The sequence below is a fragment of the Theobroma cacao genome, chromosome 6, assembly GCF_000208745.1.
Source record: "Theobroma cacao cultivar B97-61/B2 chromosome 6, Criollo_cocoa_genome_V2, whole genome shotgun sequence".
NCBI lineage: Eukaryota > Viridiplantae > Streptophyta > Magnoliopsida > Malvales > Malvaceae > Theobroma > Theobroma cacao.
Window position 1 is genome coordinate 19,529,733 of NC_030855.1, and position 23,222 is coordinate 19,552,954.

Below are 23,222 nucleotides of genomic sequence, written 5' to 3' on the forward strand. Positions count from 1 at the left end.
GAAGGCAAGGGGACCCCGGGAATTCCTGTCATTGGTTCAAAGAGAGAGAGAGAAAATTTCTCTCTCCTAAGCCTAAAACCCTGGCTAGGCTCTTTCTCTCTCTAGATTTCCTCCCTTAATCAAAATTAAAAAAAAATAAAAACTCGTCTCCTTTTTTGCTTGTCTCTCCCTATTTCTTGATCTGCAAAAGATATTGTCTACTCTTTTTCAATGGTTTTCGCAGATGGGTTTGTTAATTTTGAATTGAAGATGAACCAGCCTCCAGATTCAAGGTACCCCTTTTTGTTTTGGCCTCCCTTTTCTTCTTGTCGGTTTTATAAATTGTTGTTTTGGTTAAATTTTCAAAACTTTTACTATCTGGGTTTCTTTCTTTGGGTCAAATATCAATGATCTGCTCATTTGTTGAAAATTTAAAGTTTTAGCTGGGCATTGTCTCCTTTGTCCACCTCCTCTTTGATTTCATGATTTCAATAATGTTAGCTGTTTATTTGGATATTTGAGGTGAAAAGCGGAATTGGGTATGGGATTTTTATTCCAGCTATCAAAATTTGGTATTTTTAATGTTGAGTTCTGGATACGTTGGGACTGGCCATATGGATGCTTTTTCTGTTAATTTTTACGTCAACATCTTTTTTTTTTTTGGTCAATTTTGTAGCTTTCACCAATGTAGATTTGTTCTCATCTTTCCCTTAATTCTCTTTTCTTCCTAGACTTTTAACGGTCGTAAGACTTTCAAATCTGGGTAAAGCAAGAATATTGAATGTAATTTAAATATCACATTTTCAGAATGTTTGTGTTTTAGAATTTTTGGCGTTTTATATGGAGCTCTAATTGTTATAAGCTTCAATTTGTGTATATAAGTTATGTACTTACGTTTAATTTCCATTTGGTTTTGTGAAATCAGGTCCTAAAGCAAGGAACTGTGAATCAGTGGCTGCATTAATATCCACCAGGGAAGGCTAGGTTTGGAGCTTCTCTTTGTTTGACAGTTGTGCGCTGGTTGCTTTTTAAAGCTTGATTCTAAGAGATGGCAGGGGGTAGGATAAGAGCACGGATCCGGCGGAGTCATCTCTATACATTCTCATGTCTTAGGCCAAGTGCTACTGAAGAGGGGCCACATTCTATCGAAGGGCCTGGATACTCAAGAATTGTGCATTGCAACCAACCTCTTATGCACAAGAAAAAACCTTTAAATTACCGGTCAAATTACATATCCACAACCAAGTATAATTTTCTCACTTTCTTGCCAAAAGCTTTGTATGAACAATTCCACCGAGTTGCCAATTTGTACTTCCTTGGAGCTGCAATTATTTCAGTTACACCCCTTTCGCCATTTTCTGCTGTGAGCATGATAGCCCCCTTGGCCTTTGTTGTAGGGCTTAGCATGGCAAAGGAAGCTTTGGAGGATTGGCGAAGGTTTATGCAAGATATGAAGGTTAATACTCGGAAAGGAAAAGTTCATAAAGAGGAAGGCATTTTTGGTAATAAGTCGTGGCAGAAGGTTCAGGTTGGAGATGTGCTGAAAGTGGAAAAGGATCAGTTTTTTCCAGCAGATTTACTACTCTTGTCATCAAGTTACGAGGACGGAATTTGTTATGTGGAGACTATGAATTTAGATGGTGAGACAAACTTGAAGGTAAAGAGAGCTTTGGAGGTAACCTTGCCTTTGGATGATGATGAGGCTTTCAAGAACTTCACAGGAACAATTAAATGTGAAGATCCAAACCCCAGCCTTTACACCTTTGTTGGTAATCTTGAATACGAACGTCAAGTCTATCCTCTTGACCCTAGCCAGATTCTCCTTAGAGATTCAAAGCTGCGCAATACAGCTTTTGTCTACGGTGTTGTGATTTTCACTGGTCATGATAGCAAAGTCATGCAGAATGCCACGAAGTCCCCTTCAAAGAGAAGCAGAATAGAAAGGAAAATGGATTATATAATATATGTTCTTTTCAGCCTCCTTCTGGTGATCTCATTGATGAGCTCCATAGGCTTTGCTGTGAAAACAAAGTTCTACATGCCAGACTGGTGGTATCTGCAACCCCAGAGTACAGATGATTATTATAATCCAGAAAAGCCTGTTGTATCAGGGGTTACCCATCTGGTCACTGCCCTCATGCTTTATGGCTATTTAATACCTATTTCACTTTATGTTTCGATTGAGGTGGTGAAGGTTTTGCAAGCAACCTTTATTAATCAAGACATACAAATGTATGATGAAGAAACAGGGAATCCTGCTCAAGCACGGACATCAAATTTAAATGAGGAGTTGGGTCAGGTGGATACAATCCTATCGGACAAAACAGGCACTTTGACCTGCAATCAGATGGATTTTCTTAGATGTTCCATTGCTGGTACTGCATATGGTGTGCGCTCTAGTGAAGTTGAACTTGCTGCTGCACAACAGATGGCTATTGACCTTGAGGATCAGGATGTAGAAAGATCAACTGTTTCCAGGCAAAAAGGCAAACAACAAGAAATTGAACTGGAGACTGTTGTTACTTCCAAAGATGAAAAGAATTATAAATCTCCCATAAAAGGGTTTAGCTTTGAGGACAGCCGCATCATGAAAGGGAACTGGTTGAAAGAGCCTAAAGCAGACATCATTAAGTTATTTTTCCGAACATTAGCAATTTGTCACACTGCTATCCCTGAGCTGAATGAAGAGACCGGCAGTTATACATATGAAGCAGAGTCACCTGATGAAGGAGCCTTTCTTGTTGCAGCCAGAGAATTTGGTTTTGAGTTTTTTAAAAGAACACAATCAAGTGTGTTTATCCATGAAAGATATTCATCTTCAGGACAACCAATTGAAAGGTTGGATCAAATCCACAATGTCTCTTTGCTAATCACTTTTGAATTCCTTTTGTTTAAGCATCTTAATGGTCCTCTTGGTTTCTTGTAGGGAGTTCAAAATTCTAAATATGTTGGAATTTACGAGCAAAAGAAAGCGGATGACAGTAATTGTGAGGGATGAAGATGGGCAGATTCTTCTCCTGTGTAAAGGTGCTGACAGGTTAGTCTCTTTATTGCTCTTTTGACTTCTTCAAAGGTTTTAACAGATGAACAAGGTAGCCTACTCCAATCCGTACGTTAAATGGCCTGATGATTTATGTTTGACTGATTAATTATCTCTCTGTTTGGCTTATGCAGCATTATTTTTGATCGGTTATCAAAGAATGGAAGAATGTATGAGGAAGATACCACTAGGCATTTGAATGAGTATGGAGAAGCCGGCTTACGTACATTGGCGCTCGCTTATAGAAAGCTTGAAGAGTCTGAGTATTCTGCTTGGAACAATGAATTTCAGAAAGCAAAAACTTCTATTGGGGCTGATAGAGAGACAATGCTTGAAAAGGTGGCAGATATGATGGAGAGGGAGTTGATTCTCATTGGTGCTACTGCTGTGGAAGACAAATTGCAAAAGGGGGTATGTGTTATCCTTGCTTGCTTGCTCTAAGATATTTCTGATTTTCTTTACTTCAACCTAATTTAACTTCTCTTCATTTCAGGTACCACAATGTATAGATAAACTTGCACAAGCTGGTCTGAAGATCTGGGTTTTGACCGGGGACAAGATGGAAACTGCTATAAACATAGGGTCTGTCTCTTACCATTTAATATTAGGCTCTTTTCAGTACCTCTTACTTCTCTTGGGTACCTGAAATTGGATTTCTCATGGAAAGATGCTCAATGAAAGCAATTTAATGAAAGTTTCTTTGTGTGATGCAGATATGCTTGCAGTTTACTGAGACAAGGCATGAAGCAGATCTGTATTACAGCAATTAGTTCAGATGCCAAAGAGGTATGCATTTCTTTGTGAAATAGGACAGGAACTTTTCTTCAGGAAATTGTTTCATTTGATGTTAGACTGCGTTGCTTTTTGTTACCGATCAGGTAGTTAAGGAGAATATATTGATGCAAATTACCAATGCTTCACAAATGATCAAACTAGAAAAAGATCCACATGCTGCATTTGCTTTGATCATTGATGGGAAGACTCTAGCATATGCCTTGGGGGATGATATGAAGCAGCAATTCTTAGGCTTAGCAGTTGATTGTGCATCTGTCATATGCTGTCGTGTGTCTCCCAAGCAGAAGGCACTAGTAAGATTTCTTTTTCCTTTCTTTTCCTCCTAGCTTTTTTTAAGCTTTTAGACGATGAAATCAGGTGACATTCCTGACAGTGGAAATATTATTTTGTAGTCTACTTACTTAGTACTTATTTTTGGTACCAGGTAACAAGACTAGTAAAAGAAGGAACTGGGAAAACCACCTTAGCAATTGGCGATGGTGCAAATGATGTTGGAATGATTCAAGAAGCTGACATTGGAGTCGGCATCAGTGGTGTTGAAGGTATGCAGGTTGGTAACATATCTAACTCTCTTTCTACACAATGCAGCTATAATACTAACCTTTTTTTTTTTTTGCCTCAAAAAAGAAGGCTTCAAGGTTGTTTGTCAATTTTCATTTTCACTTTTTGCAATATCATTTCTCCATTGGTAGTAGCAAATTTTATGTAGTTTTATATTAAGGATATTCATATTTATGAGCTGTAGAAAAGGAGAGACTATCTCATTAGAGTTGGATTTTAGATGGGAATTTGCTCATTTGGTCCTTTTCTGCATTTATAATATATATCTCTCTCTTGGAGGAAGATGTAGTCAAGTTTTTTAGCTTCATGGTTCTTTGTCAGCTGCTCTTCTATTTAATTAGTAAATGATGTAAAACTTAGCAGTTTATATGCAACCATCCTCATAGGGAGATTAAGATATTGTTAGGCTTCTTTTGACTGTACTCAGAAATGTTTAGGAGCAGTGACTTATTAAAATGTTCAGTATTACGTTCTCTCAAGTGCAGATAATCGTTTCCTTCTGTATCTTGTTTGATGTATTTAATTATTATATTTTAGACTTTAGCTGTCTATCTTGACGTGATGCTTCTTAAGACAAGTTGTCTCTGCATGTTAGTGAATTACAACTTGTTCCCTTTTGCAGGCTGTAATGGCCAGTGACTTCTCTGTTGCCCAATTTCGTTTCTTGGAAAGACTTCTTGTTGTCCATGGACACTGGTGTTATAAGAGGATTGCACAGATGGTAATTAGTAGGGATTTGTCTGCAAGAATGTTTCATTTTCTTGCATTTTTTATGCTTCGTTCTCCTCTAATGCTGTACCATTTAAACTTTGGTATTTTGGATTCAGGTTTGCTATTTCTTCTACAAGAATATAGCATTTGGCCTCACCCTCTTTTACTTTGAGGCGTTCACAGGCTTTTCTGGACAATCAGTTTACGACGACTGGTACATGTTATTGTTCAATGTCGTTCTTACCTCATTGCCTGTAATCTCACTAGGAGTTTTTGAGCAAGATGTTTCTTCCGAGGTCTGCTTACAGGTTAGTCTGTAAACAATTCTTTTTTAGCAATTCATCCATATTGCTGGTGACTTTATTACAAGACTTATGCATGCCTATTCATGTTGCAGTTTCCTGCATTATATCAGCAAGGACCTAGAAATTTGTTTTTCGACTGGTATAGAATACTTGGGTGGATGGGCAATGGTCTATATTCCTCTCTCATCATTTTCTTCCTCAATATTATCATCTTCTATGACCAAGCTTTCCGTGCTGGAGGCCAGACTGCTGATATGGCTGCCTTGGGCACGACAATGTTCACTTGCATCATTTGGGCTCTCAATTGCCAGATTGCACTCACAATGAGCCACTTCACATGGATCCAACACCTCTTCATATGGGGCAGCATTGTCACTTGGTATTTGTTTCTCCTAGTTTATGGCATGGTATCTCCCACTATTTCTGGTAATGCCTACCAAATTCTAGTGGAAGCTCTTGCTCCTGCACCCATCTATTGGTCAGCCACCCTCTTAGTAACAGTTGCTTGTAATCTCCCATACATGGCCCATATATCTTTCCAGAGATGTTTCCACCCATTGGATCATCATATCATCCAAGAGATCAAGTACTATAGGAAAGATGTTGAGGATCAACGCATGTGGAGTAGGGAGCGATCGAAGGCAAGACAGAAAACTAAGATCGGGTTCACAGCACGGGTAGATGCAAAGATCAGGCAGTTAAGAGGCAGATTGCAAAGAAAACAACCATCTTTGGAAACGCATAGTCCAATGTCGCCATCATAACAATGCTCATGAACTTAGTTTATTTTTGAAGATTTTTAGGTTTTTCTTGTTTCAGCCGTTTGCAGTTTTACTTTGAGGCCTTTTTCTTCTTTTTTCTTTTTAATTCATTTGTTGATCCTTATTAGATTAAAGTCCCATTCATTATACAAAGGCCTTGGGTGCTGTTGTATGTACACTACTTGACACACATATAAGAGTTGTAGCTTGTGAAAATAGTCGATATCTTCATCATTATTTACGATTTGCCTTATCTCGGCTTGTTTGTATAATTCTGTACAATGTAACAATGTTAAAACTGTTGTTGTAAAGAAAAAGCAGGATTTGAAGCAAGTCAATCTTCCTTATGTTGAACTAATAAACCTGTTTGAAGTTTTGGTCTTGTCTTGTTCATTGACTTTAATGCTTACTTGTATGTCTTTACTTATGCTCTTGTCCAATCTTAGACTCATTCCTAACTCCATGAGTTTGGGTTGATTCCATTTGGTAGGACTAGGTCTCAGCTTTCATTTTCTTGTTCCAAACCTAATCCAACAGGATTTTAGAAATGAAAGTTTGCATGTTTAAGCTATATTTTGCAACTACTGGACTGGCTTTGATCCCTTTCCCATCTTCCCAGTCGTTATTCTATTTGCATTGCACTAAGAAATGAGGATCTAAGCATATCTAATTCATTTATATCCCATTATCTTTGAGTTTTACTTAAAAAGAGAAAACATTGTGATAATATATATATATATATATATAGGATCATAACTCAAAATTGAATATATTAATTTTCTTACACTCGTTTGTAATGATTAAATGTAATTTGCCCTAATTGACATGTATATATTAGGAAAAAATAATCGGTTTATAAATCTTAATTCTAATCTGTAGCAAAATGGGATGACATAAAAGGGAAAAAACAAGTAATAAAAAATGTAAAGTGATATACATAGAAATATTAAAAAAAATTCGAGATTCGCATCTGAAGACATGATTTCTGTCCTCTTTCGTAATAAAAAGTAAAAGTTAGAGCACCTGCCGAAATGTAAGGAAAAGGAGAAACGACAGCGTTTGATACTCCATTCGAGCCTCGGAAAAGCTTGGGCTTTCGATTGGATCAACGCTGAAGATCAGTTATCCTGCTACACTAAGAAGGAACAATAATAATAATAATGCTATCTTTCTCTCTCTCTCTCTCTAATTTCGTTATTCTCTTCCCTTTTAGAGAGAGAGAGGAAGTTCCCCTCTTTATTCCTATCCATGTACCCGCTCCCCACCCCTACAACGCTTCTACGCCGTTGATTCCTGCTCAATCATCACATCCTCTCCCTCCCCCTTCTACTCCAGCACTGCCTTCTTTATACGGCCCTTAAATTCCTTTTATTTTCTTTCCTTTTCCTTTTTTCTCTCTTTTGGTGAAATGGTATTTAAGGTTTAGGGTTTTCTTTCCTTTTTTTGTTTATGTTAATCTAAATTGAGCGTTACAGAAAGAGAAAGAGAAAAAGAGAACTAGGTTTTTTTATTTGATTTTAATTTTCATTTTGTTTATTCGGCTATTATGGAGCCGCGAGTTGGGAACAAGTATCGGCTCGGTCGAAAGATCGGTAGCGGATCATTTGGAGAGATCTATCTCGGTTTGTGCTTTTTCACTCTTCTTCTTCTTTTTTATGTTTGTTTTCTTTTTGAAGTATTTATTATATTTTTATCTTTTTGTTACGTTTGTTTTAATTTTAGGTACTAATATTCAAACGAATGAGGAGGTTGCGATTAAGCTTGTAAGTAATTTCCTTCTAATGAAGTTTGCGCCTTTTTATATTAAATTTTTGTATTTTCATTGCAAATGTTTTATATTAGTAAGTGAAGAATGATGAATGAAATATCTGCTATGGTTTGACTTGCAAGATGATTAGTTAACCAGCTCAATGATTGGTAGTTTTTTTCGGTACAAATTCGCCGGCTAATGCTGTTATTAAATAGGTTTATCAATGGTAATTTTACTTCCAAGTATAGTAATGATTTCATTGATAAAGTAGGAAAGTGTCAATTATTTACTTCGAAATTTATTTCAGTACAAATTCGCCACGTAATGCTGTTATTATCAATGGCGATTTTACTTCCAAGTATAGTAATGATTTCGTTGATAAAGTATAAAAAAGTGTATTATTTACTTCAAAATTTTGTTATTTACCTTATTTTATTGACCATGTTTAGAATAAAAGCCTTGATGGAAAATGAAAAAGGTTGTCCAAAACGAAACCGGCCTTACCTTTTCTGCTTAGTGAACTGTGTTTTTGAAAAATAGTGCAGAGGAGCATCTTTAATTTCTACCGCTTTAAATGCTCCAGTGTTGGATAATACTACTCTATTTTAAGTAATTTCTAGTTTACCGGTTTTAAGCTAGGATTTGTGTACAATGAAAAGTGGGGTTGTGGTTAGTAGACCTTAACTACATTGATTGCTTCTGATTGTTTTGAATCTGGATGATTAACTATGGTTATTGTCTAGTTGGAGAATGTTTTTATTCTATAACCCTGAATGTTTTTAGATCTATTACGGTTATAGTTCGTGTTGGTTAAACGATTCACTTGGCTTAGGTTTGTGTCTTGAATTCACCATTTCACTTAAAGCCTTTGGGTATTGGGAGCAATTTTCGGAAGATCATTAAAATATGGGAGCTTGATTCATGGCATTGGTCATACGTGGTCTTTAAATTAAAATGATTTGAGTGGTTTTGGTAGCCAGCTTGCCACTACCTGAATTGCATGATAGCATATTGAGCTGTCCAAGTTAAAGCAATTTTATTGACATGTCAGAGATTAAATAATGAAACTATGATTCAACAATAGCATTTGTCTTAAAAAATTCAACTAGCATGACTAAAATCTTGCTATTGAGTGTATTGAAAAATGTTCCCATATAAGGCATGGATAAGTGCAATTTTATTCAGCAACACTATTGTGATGTGATCTACCATGCATCTTTCTTTTGTTTCTTGTCTTTATTGTCAGTGGCATGGATTGTGCCGCCAATTATATCTAATATCTATGCAAAGAAATGTTGATAATTTTGTTTTACTCAGGAAAATGTGAAGACAAAGCATCCCCAATTGTTGTATGAATCGAAGTTGTATAAAATACTCCAGGGAGGAAGTAAGGACCACTTTTCCTGCTTGTAGTGCATTTGAAATGGGAAGGGTCGGAGTGCACTATTCTGCGTATTTATCTTATATTAATAGTGAATGCTACTATTCTCTATCTTTGGCAGCTGGAATTCCAAATGTAAGATGGTTTGGTGTTGAAGGGGACTATAATGTCCTTGTGATGGATTTACTGGGGCCGAGTCTTGAAGATTTATTCAACTTCTGCAGTAGGAAACTGTCACTTAAAACTGTTCTCATGCTTGCGGATCAGATGGTAGGATTTCCTGCATTATGTGCATTTATTCTGGTACTGTGTACTTTGAGTTTCATTAATTTCGTTTGGTAATTATTGTATTTCCATCAGATCAATCGAGTTGAATTTGTTCATTCAAAATCATTTCTGCATCGAGATATCAAACCAGACAACTTCCTCATGGGCTTAGGAAGGCGTGCAAATCAGGTATCATCTCAAAACTTGTGTTTATGGTGGATCTTTAACTTCATGTTATATACTGACTTTTTACTTGATTTTTAATTGCATATAGGTCTACATCATTGATTTTGGTCTGGCTAAGAAGTACAGAGATACTTCAACTCATCAGCATATTCCTTATCGGTCAGTCCTCTTGAGTGCTCATAACTCTTGAATTCAATTAATTTGTTTAAGTTGAATGCTGCATCTGAAGTCATGTCAGTACATGTGGATTTTAGTATTTTGATATTCTTAGAAGGTTGTTTATGTGATTTGGTTTTCTTCGGGGTCCTGTCATGGTTGCTTTATTACTGTTATAGGTTAGTGGTGTTCTAAGATCTTTGCTGTTAAGACATAAGCTTATCTAAGGCTGCTTATTACAGCTGTAATGGGAGGTTATGAATTTTGAATGAATTAGAATTTTTAAGAGCTAGTTTCTCTCATTATTTTTCTTCCACTTTCGTATCATGCCAATCCTAGTTAAGAGTATTATTTAGTTCGTTTCCTTTTTCTACTAGATCCCCCCTTAGGTTTAATAGCCCCTCTAATTTTTGTCATAGCTTTTCTCTATAAATACTGCATGATGCTTATGCAGTTATTATTATTGGTTTGTTTAATTGTTAAATATTGAAAGTTAAACGAACTTAAAGGTTGTGTCGGCACAACCTTTGTGTACTTATAGTGTATATTATAAATCTGTGACATGCTTGGTTTGGACTAAAAATTTTTTGACATGCTTCTATTAATTGCAGAGAAAATAAAAATCTGACGGGAACTGCAAGATATGCAAGCATGAATACTCACCTTGGAATTGGTAGGACATTATGTTCCACCTCGTTTTCCTTTGTCAGATAACCTGGAGAGTGATTGATAAATATTTCATACTAGTTTGGACTACTAACTCTTTTCATTTTGTGTAGAACAAAGCCGTAGGGATGATTTAGAGTCACTTGGATATGTTCTTATGTACTTCTTAAGAGGAAGGTAACTACTGCCCGCCACTTTTATCTTACATAGAGCAAAGCAGTAGGGATGATTCAGTTATAACCAAATGTTGTTGTAGTCTTCCTTGGCAGGGACTGAAAGCAGGAACTAAGAAGCAGAAGTATGAGAAGATTAGTGAAAAGAAAGTGTCAACTTCTATTGAGGTAAACCAATTTCTGATTAAAGCTGATGCCTGTGATACCTTTTCATCAACTTAAACTGAGTGGAAATCTTACTCATTTCTTCTTAGGCCTTGTGTCGAGGTTATCCTACTGAATTTGCATCTTACTTCCATTACTGCCGGTCCTTGCGGTTTGATGATAAACCAGATTATTCTTATCTGAAGCGCCTCTTTCGTGACCTCTTTATTCGTGAAGGTTAGAACCGAACAAGTTCTTTTTTTTTTTGGTTCAAAGATGAAGATATTATACATGACTGAAATTGTAAATCTTTAAATAAGCAATGAAGCAACCTCTATTTTATAAAGTTTGACCATGGTTTGTTATTTTTCTTCTTATTTCAGGTTTTCAGTTTGATTACGTGTTTGATTGGACAATATTAAAGTATCAGCAGTCACAGATTGCCAATCCTCCTACCCGTGCTCTTGTAAGTGGTTTACCAAACTAGGTATTTTATTGGGATCTAGCATCTTCACACCTTTAATTAGATATTAATCGTATATTGCATTACTTTATTTTTTTTTTTCCAGGGCCCTGGTGCTGGACCAAGCTCTGGCATACCTCCTGCAGGTGCAATTGCTGATCGGCAATCAGGTACCTTTGTTTGATCTGTTTGGCTCATATTTTGTCAAGTCTTATATGTGTGTGTGTGTGTATATATAGTATCTTTTTATTTGATTCTTTCTGATTTTGGTTTATGCATAATATCAGTAAGATAGTATTCTAGATAATGGTCCATTGTGTAACTCGAGCAAATGATAACCGTGCACAGGTGGAGAAGATGGTAGACCTTCTGGTTGGTCTTCAACAGATCCGACTCGCAGGAGACACTCTGGCCCAATTGTAAATTCTGGAAACTTAGCAAAACAAAAAAGTCCAGTAGCAAATGATCCTCCTCTAGCTAAAGATCCTATGGCAATGGTAATTTTTTTTTTTCCCTGACGTATAGATCTCCCATGGATTAGGCCTGTTTCTCATTGTCCAGTATCTGTTTTTGACATAGTGACCTGGATTAATTTGGTTTCTGAAAGGTGATTTTCAAATGCAATCTGAGTGTAGTTTTATTTTTTGAATGCACAGTAGTTAGATATCAAAAAGTGAGATATAGTAGATATATAAACCTGCTTTCTTCGTGCTATTAGAAGTATCTCATCCTTCCAGCTTCTCCCTCTTCCCTTTCTCCTGTCTTTTTCCTTTTCTGGTATAAAATTGTCATATGATGGTGTGTGATTTCGACTGCCCTTTCTAACTAATGTTTCTGGCTTGACTTGTGCAGTTGTCTGGTTCTAATTTCTTGCGCTCAAGTGGATCTTCAAGGAGAGCTGCTGTCTCTAGCAGTCGTGATGCAGCAATAATGGGGAGTGACTCTGAACCCTCTCGCCTTCGCAGCATCGACACAAGTGCAGGATCACTGCCAAAAATCTCTAGTGGGCAAAGAAGCTCACCTGTTTTATCATCGGAGGTGAAGCGCTCATCCTCTGGTAGAAACACCTCAAATATGAAGAATATAGAGTCTGCTCTGAGGGGCATTGAAGGCCTGCATTTTAGCAATGATGAGAGGTTACATTATTAGGCTACACCTGACGTGAAATTATTGCCTCCTGTAAATGTTAAGATGGTATACATTCTAATGCAGTCGGAGTGGAGAAGATGTTGTCTTTGTGTTGTGTTTTAAAAAATCCGAGATGAGAAGCACAAGCTAAGATGGGAATCATAACTGTAAGTAGCAATAAAGAAAGAAACAGGAAGAGTGGGATGCCCGATGATGTCAAACCTAGGTATCAAAAATATCCAGGTAAAGAGGCTGTTGTCTAAATGCAGTTTAAAATATTTGAGTTGGATGTTCTTTCATAATGTGGACGTAAGTATTATTGTAAAATTCAAAGCCAGGCTATTTGTATTGTTTTGGAATTGTTAGGTGGTTGCATTTTGAACGCTGTGCTTATCACCATTGCCATTTGAATTTAGTAAAAGACGGTCCAAACGAACTAAGCTAGTTGCGTTGGTTGTCGCCTTTTTTTATAAAAAAATTTATTGCTTTGTTTTGTTATCATTTCTTGTTGGTGTAGGATTCAGCTCTTGCTTGTGCCTCAATCATCATACCTCAAGGAGATCTCCAACATGACTCAACAGGTCCCATCTCCAGCATTAAAACATGAAACTGGTAGACAACGTTGCTCTATCATCTTTTTCTATTCTACAAACACCAGCCAAGCCAATGGTTTGTATACATAAGATGGAACCTAGTATCTCTTGTCAAAACGTTAATAGAACTTCAATTACAAGGAGAACTTTAATGCTTGTGGTCCTGTACTGTTTTGGCTTCTGGTAAGCATTCATTCATTCTGGCCAATCACATTAATGCAATACTGACCACTGACTGATTCTTAAGGGAGAAGGCAATACCAGAAAGTAAGATATAACTTTAGTAAAAAAAAAAAAACAAAACAAAAAGGCTTTGATTGTTTTAAGTGAAGGAAATATCAGAAATCACTTTAAACAAAGTTGAACCTCCCAGTTCTAATCTAGAGCTGAAATTGACATTGTGGAAACAACTCTTTCCTCTTGTGCTACGGCAGCTGGAATAAAACGACAGATCTGTTCCTTTCACAATAGTCTAACTTGGAAAATCTTGACCAGATACTCTTGATTCCAAGTTTCAACTTAGCCCTTAACCTTATACTACTCAATCACCAGACTGTCACAATGCCGAATGACCCGATTTTGAAAGTGGAAGGCAACCTGAGAAATCATTGACATGTACAATTTTTGCTATGGATCTTGATCACACCCACTTCAAAAACTCAACCGACTGAACATAAATTTCCACATTTCATATATTTAGATTTGCCTAGATGCCAAATAAGTACACCGACAGTCCATAATTATAATTCTATAACGATAATTCATGTTATGCTATATAAGATTATGAAATTTTTCAGATTCAAGATTCTTAGACAACAGGGAAACTTCCCAATTTCCCCAAGTTCCCCCTCCAACATTCACCAACAAAGCAAAACACAAACTCCCCAAAGCCAAAACAAAAATAGGAAACAAAAAAAGAAAAACAGAGGGAGAACCTATGGATCACCTCCACCCATAGACTACTTGGGTATAAGTGTCTTTGATCCACCTGAAACTCTTCCTCAAAGACCCTTTCATCTTGCCTTCAACTGCATACACCTTGTAGCTAGCAACCCTCTTCTTCCTCTGCAGCTCAGGATCATTAAAGCTCCAGCTTTTTGAAGAAGACCCAAACGGGCTTTTGCTTTTCTTGATCTTAATCTCTTTGCCAAGCTGATTTGGCTGAACAGAATTTGCATAACTTGCACTGTAACACCTAAGGTCTTGCATGTTGCTTGGCCCTCCCTCCCTACCTCCATAGTAACTCCCCATCTGCATCCCTCCATCCCTATATGACTTGGATCTAAAATCCTCCATAAGAAAAAAGGTTGTATGAATTCTAGACAACGATTGCAAGGTGTTCAAGGATGAAGATGAATATGTGGGAGTGGAGAAGGAGATGATCAATACCGTTTGGGTTTTTGCCTTTCTTTTGTGGAGTTGTTGATGATGTTATGGAGTCGTATTATTTATTGAAATGAATTTCTTCTTTTTTTTTATTGGGGTTTCTTTGGGGTAAGGGAAAGAGCTCAAGTGGGTGCCTTTAGTCTTTCCTTGGGTAGAGTTTGTGGAGAGATGTGACATTTTCTACTTTAGATTCACACAGCAAGGCAGTTGCACTTTGCATGGGGCAGCTTATTTTGAATGGTCATTGATGCGTATCTGCCACGTGTATTGGTTAATATTTGACCTGGTAAAATGAATTGAAAAACCAGAACTGGATACATTAGGAGCGTCTAGATCAGTAGGCGGAGAGAAAAATGGGTGTTTTTTTATGTTGAAAATTAATTTAGATTGCATAAAATTTTGGACCGTTTGATCTTATGAATTTTCTGCAACCATCAATGTTCTCCCTGGTGATGGCTTTTGACTGCAGAGCTGCTGTGGGTCCAGGCTGCTGAGAAGTTGCCAATTATTATGCAAGAATTACATCACAGTTCCAATGTGAAATTTGTCATGTTTTACCTCTTAGATCTGATCGATGGTGGTCGTACCAAATTTTACTTGTAGATCTCACCCTGTCCCTCACTTTTCTAGAATCCCTCACTTTTCTAGAATAACCTCATTGAAAAGTGAGTAGAATGATGGATTCCTGGAAACGGAGCAAGGGCCAAACCAACGGGCAGAAACTAGAACTCATCTTCTTGGAGAAGGGAACTGAAATATTTACACCAGTCTTCAAAGAGATGAAATAATTTGTTCAGAGATTAGTCAAGGTTAGTCTTCAAAGACCACAAAATTTTCACCGGTGGATACCTAACTTAACCACATACATCCAAAGAAAGTGAAGGGTGAAAGTAAGTTCTGTTGTCGGAATAGACAGACAGAAGACTAGATTGCAAATTAGAGATGCTAGTGACGAAGATTAGGTCGGAATGTTGAGTGTTGACCATATATTTGTACATGGGGCTACAATCTTGGTACAACCGAACCGACCCATATCAAGACACAAGTGCCAGAATATATGAATTGTTGATCTGAAGTTTTACAACCCAACCTTTTTCCCATTATGAACTCTCCAAGTTGATGAAAAGGGTTGTATCGTATCTGCCTCTCCAGGGAAATGCTATACACTATCATAATTCATAGGCGGCATCTAAACAGCTGTTCCAGGGGACCTCTAGGTCATGGCATGTTTCACATTGTCTAATCTTATATCTTACAAGATTAGCTGAATATGGAATTTAAAGGGCACCGACCACGTAGCATATGGAAAGCTGCCCAAGTCATCAAATAACACCGTAGAGGTAAAGACAGAGATCAGTGATTCAATGATATGAAACTTCCAAGGATTTAAGTAATGCAAAATTGGGAGCAGTTTCATTTGATAAATGCTTACGCGTGACGCAATTGCTCTATTAGTATGATTATTTAACCACCTTGTGACTCTAATCTCTATTATATTTTCGAATTTAATCAATTTTTAAACATGGAATACTCTAATCTCACCTCTGGAGTGCAAAAGAGGCATGCTTAAACTACCAACTAAATCCTGCCCAAGGGAAAGCAAAAAAGAATAACAAGACGAAGAAAGGGGAGGGAATAAAAAAGAGTAAGTGGCCCCGGCCCGCTCATAATTTCAATCAAACAACGTTCTTCACTAATTGAATGTAGTTAAAAGGAGCCAAGTCTCATCCGTTAAACCGATCAACCTACTGAACCAATCCAATCAAAAGCCTATCATTGCGTTCAATGCCTGTAAGCATAATAGAAGCGGTTTGGCCTGCCTGAGCTTTCAATACAACGAGTTTCACAGACTTCTCAGAAAATGCAGGAGAACATATACTTCTATGAGTTGTTACAACCCTCGCCAAAGCAATGAAATACATTACTCATCAGGCCAACGGTAGCCAAGAACATCCATTCAAAGAAATGTGCTACTAAAACTAAAGGGAGCTGAGGATCAATCAACTACCAGTAACAGCCTTTAATAATTTATATATAAGGATGAAATACTAATAGCAACATACAATCCAAAAACCTAACCGCATCAAAACTTGAAATAACATAAACCCACCATCACGGAGTGGGCAAAACTGGACAATCTTTATGTAGCAATTGTGCAAGACCCATATCATTAAATGGTCAGATATGTTTAAGAACAACATTAACTTAAGACACTAAATGAGAAAAGAAAAAGAAAGGAGCACGTTAAATAGTACTTGCAAAACAACAAAACCCCTTGCCTCAACAATCTTCAAAAAGGGTAATCTCATCAAAGGAGATCAGCAACGTTTGATGGCAGCTCCTCAACAACCACATTGTAGAATTTCTGGATGTCAAACAGCATTCTCTCATCATCCCTAGTCACAAAGTTAATGGCAACACCTTTTCTTCCAAACCTTCCACTTCGTCCAATACGGTGGAGGTAGTTTTCTGGTTGAGTCGGCAGATCATAGTTTATGACAAGAGAGACTTGCTGCACATCAATACCACGAGCCAAGAGATCAGTAGTGATGAGAACACGAGAAGAACCAGAACGGAATTCACGCATTATAATGTCACGCGTATTCTGGTCCATGTCTCCATGGGTGGCAGACACTGTGTGGTCACGACTTCGCATCTTGTCAGTTAGCCAGTCAACCTTGCGCCTGGTGTTCACAAAAATGACACTCTGGGTGATGGCCAGGGTCTCATAGAGATCACATAGAGTTTCAAGCTTCCACTCTTCCTTTTCAACATTCACATAAAACTGCTTGATACCCTCGAGGGTGAGCTCATCACGCTTAACCAAAATTCTCACAGGTTTATTCATGAACTTCCTAGTGATCTCAAGGGCTTCTGGTGGCATTGTGGCAGAAAATACTCCAACCTGAATCTTGGCCGGCAGCTGCTGAAAAATATCATAGATCTGACAGAGATAACAACATTATTAGAGCACAAAATCTCAAAACCAGAGCTTCCAAACCTCATAATCATTAAAAGGACATGATGGAAATAACAAACCTGATCCTTAAAACCACGAGAAAGCATTTCATCAGCCTCATCCAAGACAAACATCTTAATATAATCTGGTCGAAGTGACTGCCTTCTCAACATGTCAAAGACACGACCCGGAGTGCCAACAACAACATGCACACCACTTTGAAGAATGCGTTGATCCTCTCGAACACTTGTCCCACCAACACAAGCATGGACCTTCACACCAAGGTAATCACCAAGTGCCCGCATCACCTTCTCAATCTGTTGCGCCAACTCCCTAGTGGGTGCCAAAACCAGAGCCTGGCATTGGACTACACCATAGTCAAGTTGTTGTAGAATTCCAGAGCAGAAAGTTGCTGTCTTCCCGGTTCCAGACTGTGCCTGCTGAATTACATCAAGACCCTTGCAGAATGGAACAATTCCTCTTTGCTGAATTGCAGAAGGCTTCTCAAAACCTTGGAAAATATTTTGGACAATGGATTCAGTAAAAATTAGAACATTGAAAAATTATAGAAGTCCAAACAAATAGCACGCTAGGATACTTGAAGAATTTATAAAAGCTGACAGAACTTATAATTTTCTTTTTAAAGTCCCACCTACCATATGCATAGATACCCCTCAAAAGGTTCTCTTGAAGTCCCATTGAATCAAAACTGTCATAAACTTCATCATAACTTGTGAAAAACTCATCTCCATCAGTTTGAAGCCTGTTCCATTTGAATTTTCACTACATATAAGCATCACCAAGTTGTAAAGCAAATAGTATTTTCTTTTTTCTTTTTTTGCTTTAAAAGAAAGACACATGCAAAGGGAGGAAAGCACGTGGTCCACAAACAAAAACTTACAACTCAGTCATTTTCTGATCATATTGACGAGCATCGAATTGGGATCCTTCTGGTGCCAAACCTGCCATGACTGTGCAGAGGAAACAAAGAATAAGCTTCGTTAGCAAAGTTCAGCTCAGCTGTAGATGGAGATTATAGCTTTAAGATTAAAGATATCATAGGTAATCAAGATGTTGCATTATACACAAATACCAGCAAATATAATCTGACGGTTGATGTTTGAAAGATGTTAATTTTCAAAAAAATAAAAGTCAGAGCCTTTTCATATTGAGAAAAATGTAACAGAAGAGCCAAACTTGCACACCAGAGAACAAGGCGCACAAGCATTAACTTCTGATTCAGTATCTGGAGAAGATACACAAAGGGGAAATTGGTATCTGTCATTTTGGACAAGAATCCTTTACCAGACACCATTGCCCATCTCTCCAAAATTCACCCAGGGCCATGAACTTCAAAGGAGATAGTTTAACAAATTGTTATCACCAAATCTTTAAATAGTACTACATAAGACACATACTGATAAAACTGTCTTAGGAACACATAACCATCACTCATCACCATTGGGTAGTTCACAAAAGGGTTTTAATATTCTAGGAAAATACGCAAACCTGCTTTGTTTATTATACATTCATCCTGCTGAGTACACAGGTTGATGGATGATTGACTATTAGCTAAGTTAATTAATCCTAAAAGTTGGAAAAGGCATCAAAATCATTCCTAGAATTACCTTCTAAAGCTAGGTCACAAACTCCCATCCATTTGACCAGTGACAGTGATTACACATTCAACTCAGACCAAAAAATTCCAAACTTGTCATCTATCAAGTTCAGAGTTACAGCGAAGCAACACATTAAAACTAAACTATCATCAAACACTTTAGCATCATTATGTTTTTTTATATACCATCATAACGTTTTTCCAATACCAAGTACCAAGAATTTGCTTAGTCAGAGAATAACCACCAAACAAAAGCTAATTATAAGACTTTGGGCCCAAGTTAGAAGTTACAACATTGACAGTTAAGATCTGTTTACAATCAGAACAGCATATCAATACTTTTCTACCATAGAAGCTCATATAACTATAACCTTAAAATTCCTACTACTTGGAATCTACAATACAAACCCTAAAAACAGTTTTTTTTCCTTCTTTTCCGCTTCAACCTCCAATAAAGTTTATTTATTGAGAAATAAATAAAGCAAGGTTATAAGAGAGCTTAGTCTGGCAAAGCTTAAATTTGTTAATTTCCCAAATCTCAAACTAAAAAAAAATCAACTTTAGAAAATAAAAATAGAAGGAAAACCTAAAAAATCTCAACATGAACTAATCAATCTCAAAAACGAAAACCCAAAAACATACCAAGAAAACAGATCAAAACCCAGATCCCAAACAGTAAAACTAAATCCAATAAACATCAAATCGAATCCAACCAAAAGGAAAACAATCAAACAAACACCCAGAAAAAGAAAGACGAAACCCACGAAAGATAAGATAGAAAGATAGAGAGAGAGAAAATAGCAACCTTGAAGCAGATGAAGATAGCTAGAGCAAGAGAAGAAGAAAGTGTTTTAGGGAGTGGGTGGATTTGTTGAGGAGATAGACAGAGAGAGAGAGAGAGGTGAAAAGGGGTAGTTTTCGGGAGGCTTTTTCGGTTGAGATTTAGAGAGAGAGTTAGGGTTTCCCAGACTCCTCGGATCTGCGCCGTGGAGTTTAAAGGAAAAAAAGAGGAGAAGAGAGAAGAGAGCGCTGTTTAGTGTTGATAGCAATAAACTGCGTATCGAATTGCGTTTAGGTTTTATATCCTCTTCTACTTGTGGCCGTGGCCTACTAGGACTACTACTACTACTTCCGCCCACCCAAAACCCTTTTCCTTTCTCCCCTTATTTCCCCCTTTTGCCCTTCCTTTTCTACCTTTATTACAATTAAGATTTCTTCTCCTAAAATTCATTCAGCAAATGTTTTGATTTTTATAGAAATAAAAAAAAAATGAAATAGTAACTTTTAATTGGGCTGCCCCATATATTTTTTTTTTTTTTACTTTGTTATATGCACAGTTTAAAAAAAATAAAAACTTGGAAATAATGCTCTCAATTCTTAAAAAAAAAAAAAGAAAATGTTCCCATCATTTGGAAGTAATTGGTACTAATCTTTGTTTGTTTGAAGTTAATGAACTTTTAAATTTATTTTGTTTCAATGAAAGTAGCCCTTAATGTGATTTTTTTATATATTTATACATAAATGTAATGCATGTTTTAATTGGCAAAAAATATAAAGATGCATTTTTAAATGAGTATAATACTTAAAAGGGCCTTTAAATTATTTAAAAATTTCTCATAAAATTTTATTTTTTTATTACATTTAATTAAACTTTTATCGATTTATTTTGAATCAAGTATACTCTTATAATTATTAGTTAATTAATTGTTATAAGATAAAATGTCACTTGTTATTCTATGATCATATGACACTAACGTAATATGTTGATATGTTATAATAAATTATAATGTCATATTATAACATGATCATATGACATTTTCACTTTTTATGGCATCATCAAAATAACGTCATGCAGGTATTAACATAATAATTGACGTTTTAACTAATAACAATTAATAAACTATTGAACATATGAGTCAACTTAACCTAAAATAAAAATATAAAAATTTGATTAAATGAATATAAAAATAAAATTTTATTTAAATATTTTAAAAATAATTCAAAAATTTTTTCAAAAATAATCTTTGTACTAACAGTCTCCTACATGATAACTTTAACCTTGTGGCCCTAAGTATTGGACAAATTAATGGAAATAAGGTGAAGGAGTATGAACTTAGTTGGCAAGTGTACACCCCTAAAACATTTTGCCCTTTGCATATTCTTTCTTCTAATCTCACATTCAGTCAAGCAAAGTTAATCCAAGACTTCAAAAAGCAAGCATATTTCAACTTCATATGAGACAAAAAAAAAAAACAAAATAAAACAAAACAGAAGAGCATATTATGAAGATTCCAATAAAACATGTAATTGCTCAAAAAGATAAGAATAAAGTAAATGAGTTTGGCATTAATTTTAAAACTTATTAGGCACAAACTCTTTTAAATTGGGTTTTTGATATTGAGTTGACCTTTTTGGTCTACATGCAATGGATAATTTTTATAAAGTTTCACATTTGTACTACGTTACACTATTTTTGGCTTTGTTAATGGAATATGATTACTCAGCAATGGAGGATTCTTCTAAACGAAGAAAGCAAAAGATGGAGACCTACCAAGCGTTTTTATCGCTTTGCTTTGGGCCATTCATTATATTATTTTATTATTGCTATTATTATTATGCTTATTATTAAACGTGACAGACCACATAGAACTATGCTTTTTCATTAATATATATTTTCTATCTTGTCTACCATTGGAGCTACATGCACCAACAATATTTTCATTGAATACCTCAAGTGGGCTTATTTGAGCCCATTTGTCACCAAGTCAAAACCAGTCCATGAGTTTGGCTGATTGGGCTTTTTCTTGGACCCAGGACCCAGACGATGAGGACTCAATCCATCGTGAAGTGTAGATAGCTAATCTATAACAGCACGTTTGGTTCGCGAAATAGGTAGGAATAGAATAGAATTGTTATTATGTGAGAATAAAATAAAATAATTATTACTTTATTTGGTATTGTGAATGGAATAGAGTAGGAATTACTATTATGACTTATCACAGTGTTTGGTTGGTAGAAATAAGATTGGAATAAGAAAGGAATAGGTGATAAAAAGATAAAAATACCCTTGACCATATTAACAATTATTTTCATAAAAAATAAAATTATCCTTATTATCATTTAAATACACATTTATCCCAAAAGATAATTACCCATCATAATTATATTTTTTCCCAATTACTAAAAATAATTATAATTTAATCACATATTTTTATAAATAGATAATTATTTTAAAATATAATTTAATTATATTATATTTTATCTATAATAATCAATTAAATTTGTGTATAGATTTTTTTTTTAAGCCAATTCTTCATATATTATGAATCATTTACACTTGTGTTTAAAAAAAATATTGGAGAAGAAATATTAGGAAAAAATGAAAAAACTAGTAGAAATAGAAAATCATGTTTTTTGATATCAATAATTTATTATTAAATTAGTTGTATGATTTTTAATTTTAACAATTTGAATCATTTTTCTCTATTTGTATTTTTCATGTCTTAACCTTTTAATTTACATTTTCATTAAACATCAATAATTTATTATTAAATTATTAAATAATTTATATTAAATTAGTTATATAATTTTTACTTTCATTATTTNTATTTTATTTTAATTTTTTATATTTTTATTATATTCAATTAAATCTTTTTTTTATTTTAAGTTAAATAAGCTCTTTTAATTAATAATTTATTAATTGATATATTTTTATTTTTTTCTCATCTTTCCTTTTTCTCTTTGGACATTGGATAGCTAATTTGGCGTTGGCCCTGGCTATATCTAGCCGTTGAAGCATCGATCTGGCCAATGGAGCCACCACAGCGAAGGACGACAGCGATTGTGGAGGAGGACGGTTGCAAACTTGCTGAGAGAGAGGGGAAGACAAGTGAGAGAGAGGGGAAGACCCACAGCTGAGATAGTGGCTGAGAGAGAGGAAGAAGATCGATTGAGAGAGGACGAAAGATAGGGGAAGATCGGTTGAGAGAGTAGATGAAGACAGGGGAAGGTCGGCTGAGAGAGGAGATGCTTTTCGGGGGAAGGGCGGCTGAAAGTGCTGAGGAAGACGGAGGAAGGAGAAAGAGAGAGAAAACAAAGTAGGTTTTATATGGGACATAATCGTGATATTATGAATCAATTGAGGGTATTTTAGTCAAATGATATTTCAAACTTATTCCCCGTTCACGGAATAGATAATAC

At 36.0% G+C, this 23,222-nt stretch overlaps 3 protein-coding genes across 4 annotated transcripts; 2 read left to right on the forward strand and 1 right to left on the reverse strand.

The window, feature by feature from the left end:
* On the forward strand, positions 17 to 6,534 carry LOC18596165 (probable phospholipid-transporting ATPase 4). Of its 2 annotated transcripts, none has more exons than XM_007024466.2 (11): positions 17 to 272; positions 905 to 2,817; positions 2,906 to 3,016; positions 3,154 to 3,430; positions 3,513 to 3,601; positions 3,733 to 3,805; positions 3,871 to 4,107; positions 4,239 to 4,364; positions 4,998 to 5,096; positions 5,203 to 5,394; positions 5,484 to 6,534. In XM_007024466.2, the coding sequence occupies exons 2-11, from the start codon at positions 1,028 to 1,030 to the stop codon at positions 6,153 to 6,155; spliced, it is 3,666 nt and encodes a 1,221-aa protein (XP_007024528.2). In that variant the 5' UTR covers positions 17 to 272; positions 905 to 1,027; the 3' UTR covers positions 6,156 to 6,534. The 2 variants fall into 2 exon arrangements, with proteins under 2 accessions (XP_007024528.2, XP_007024529.2); XM_007024467.2 differs by having other exon boundaries at positions 3,898 to 4,107.
* On the forward strand, positions 7,327 to 12,967 carry LOC18596166 (casein kinase I). The gene is made up of 14 exons (XM_007024471.2): positions 7,327 to 7,774; positions 7,875 to 7,915; positions 9,220 to 9,289; positions 9,405 to 9,553; positions 9,644 to 9,739; positions 9,825 to 9,895; positions 10,504 to 10,565; positions 10,672 to 10,735; positions 10,815 to 10,899; positions 10,986 to 11,112; positions 11,259 to 11,341; positions 11,445 to 11,508; positions 11,687 to 11,835; positions 12,191 to 12,967. The coding sequence occupies exons 1-14, from the start codon at positions 7,699 to 7,701 to the stop codon at positions 12,485 to 12,487; spliced, it is 1,434 nt and encodes a 477-aa protein (XP_007024533.1). The 5' UTR covers positions 7,327 to 7,698; the 3' UTR covers positions 12,488 to 12,967.
* LOC18596168 (eukaryotic initiation factor 4A-14) lies at positions 16,442 to 20,077 on the reverse strand. The gene is made up of 5 exons (XM_007024473.2): positions 19,828 to 20,077; positions 18,306 to 18,375; positions 18,061 to 18,167; positions 17,485 to 17,915; positions 16,442 to 17,389 (listed from the first exon to the last, which is right to left on the reverse strand). The coding sequence occupies exons 2-5, from the start codon at positions 18,371 to 18,373 to the stop codon at positions 16,754 to 16,756; spliced, it is 1,242 nt and encodes a 413-aa protein (XP_007024535.1). The 5' UTR covers positions 18,374 to 18,375; positions 19,828 to 20,077; the 3' UTR covers positions 16,442 to 16,753.

Excerpts from the sequence above, each read along its gene's own strand:
- LOC18596165 (XM_007024466.2), top strand. The coding sequence starts at position 1,028 with ATGGCAGGGGGTAGGATAAGAGCACGGATCCGGCGGAGTCATCTCTAT. Across the intron at positions 3,806-3,870 it reads TTAGTTCAGATGCCAAAGAG|ACTGCGTTGCTTTTTGTTAC; the intron begins GTATGCATTTCT and ends ATTTGATGTTAG. Across the intron at positions 4,365-4,997 it reads GTGGTGTTGAAGGTATGCAG|GCTGTAATGGCCAGTGACTT; the intron begins GTTGGTAACATA and ends TCCCTTTTGCAG.
- LOC18596166 (XM_007024471.2), top strand. The coding sequence starts at position 7,699 with ATGGAGCCGCGAGTTGGGAACAAGTATCGGCTCGGTCGAAAGATCGGT. Across the intron at positions 7,916-9,219 it reads AGGAGGTTGCGATTAAGCTT|GAAAATGTGAAGACAAAGCA; the intron begins GTAAGTAATTTC and ends TGTTTTACTCAG. Across the intron at positions 11,509-11,686 it reads AATTGCTGATCGGCAATCAG|GTGGAGAAGATGGTAGACCT; the intron begins GTACCTTTGTTT and ends AACCGTGCACAG.
- LOC18596168 (XM_007024473.2), bottom strand. The coding sequence starts at position 18,373 with ATGGCAGGTTTGGCACCAGAAGGATCCCAATTCGATGCTCGTCAATAT. Across the intron at positions 18,168-18,305 it reads GATCAGAAAATGACTGAGTT|GCTTCAAACTGATGGAGATG; the intron begins GTAAGTTTTTGT and ends CAAATGGAACAG. Across the intron at positions 17,390-17,484 it reads CTCGTGGTTTTAAGGATCAG|ATCTATGATATTTTTCAGCA; the intron begins GTTTGTTATTTC and ends TATCTCTGTCAG.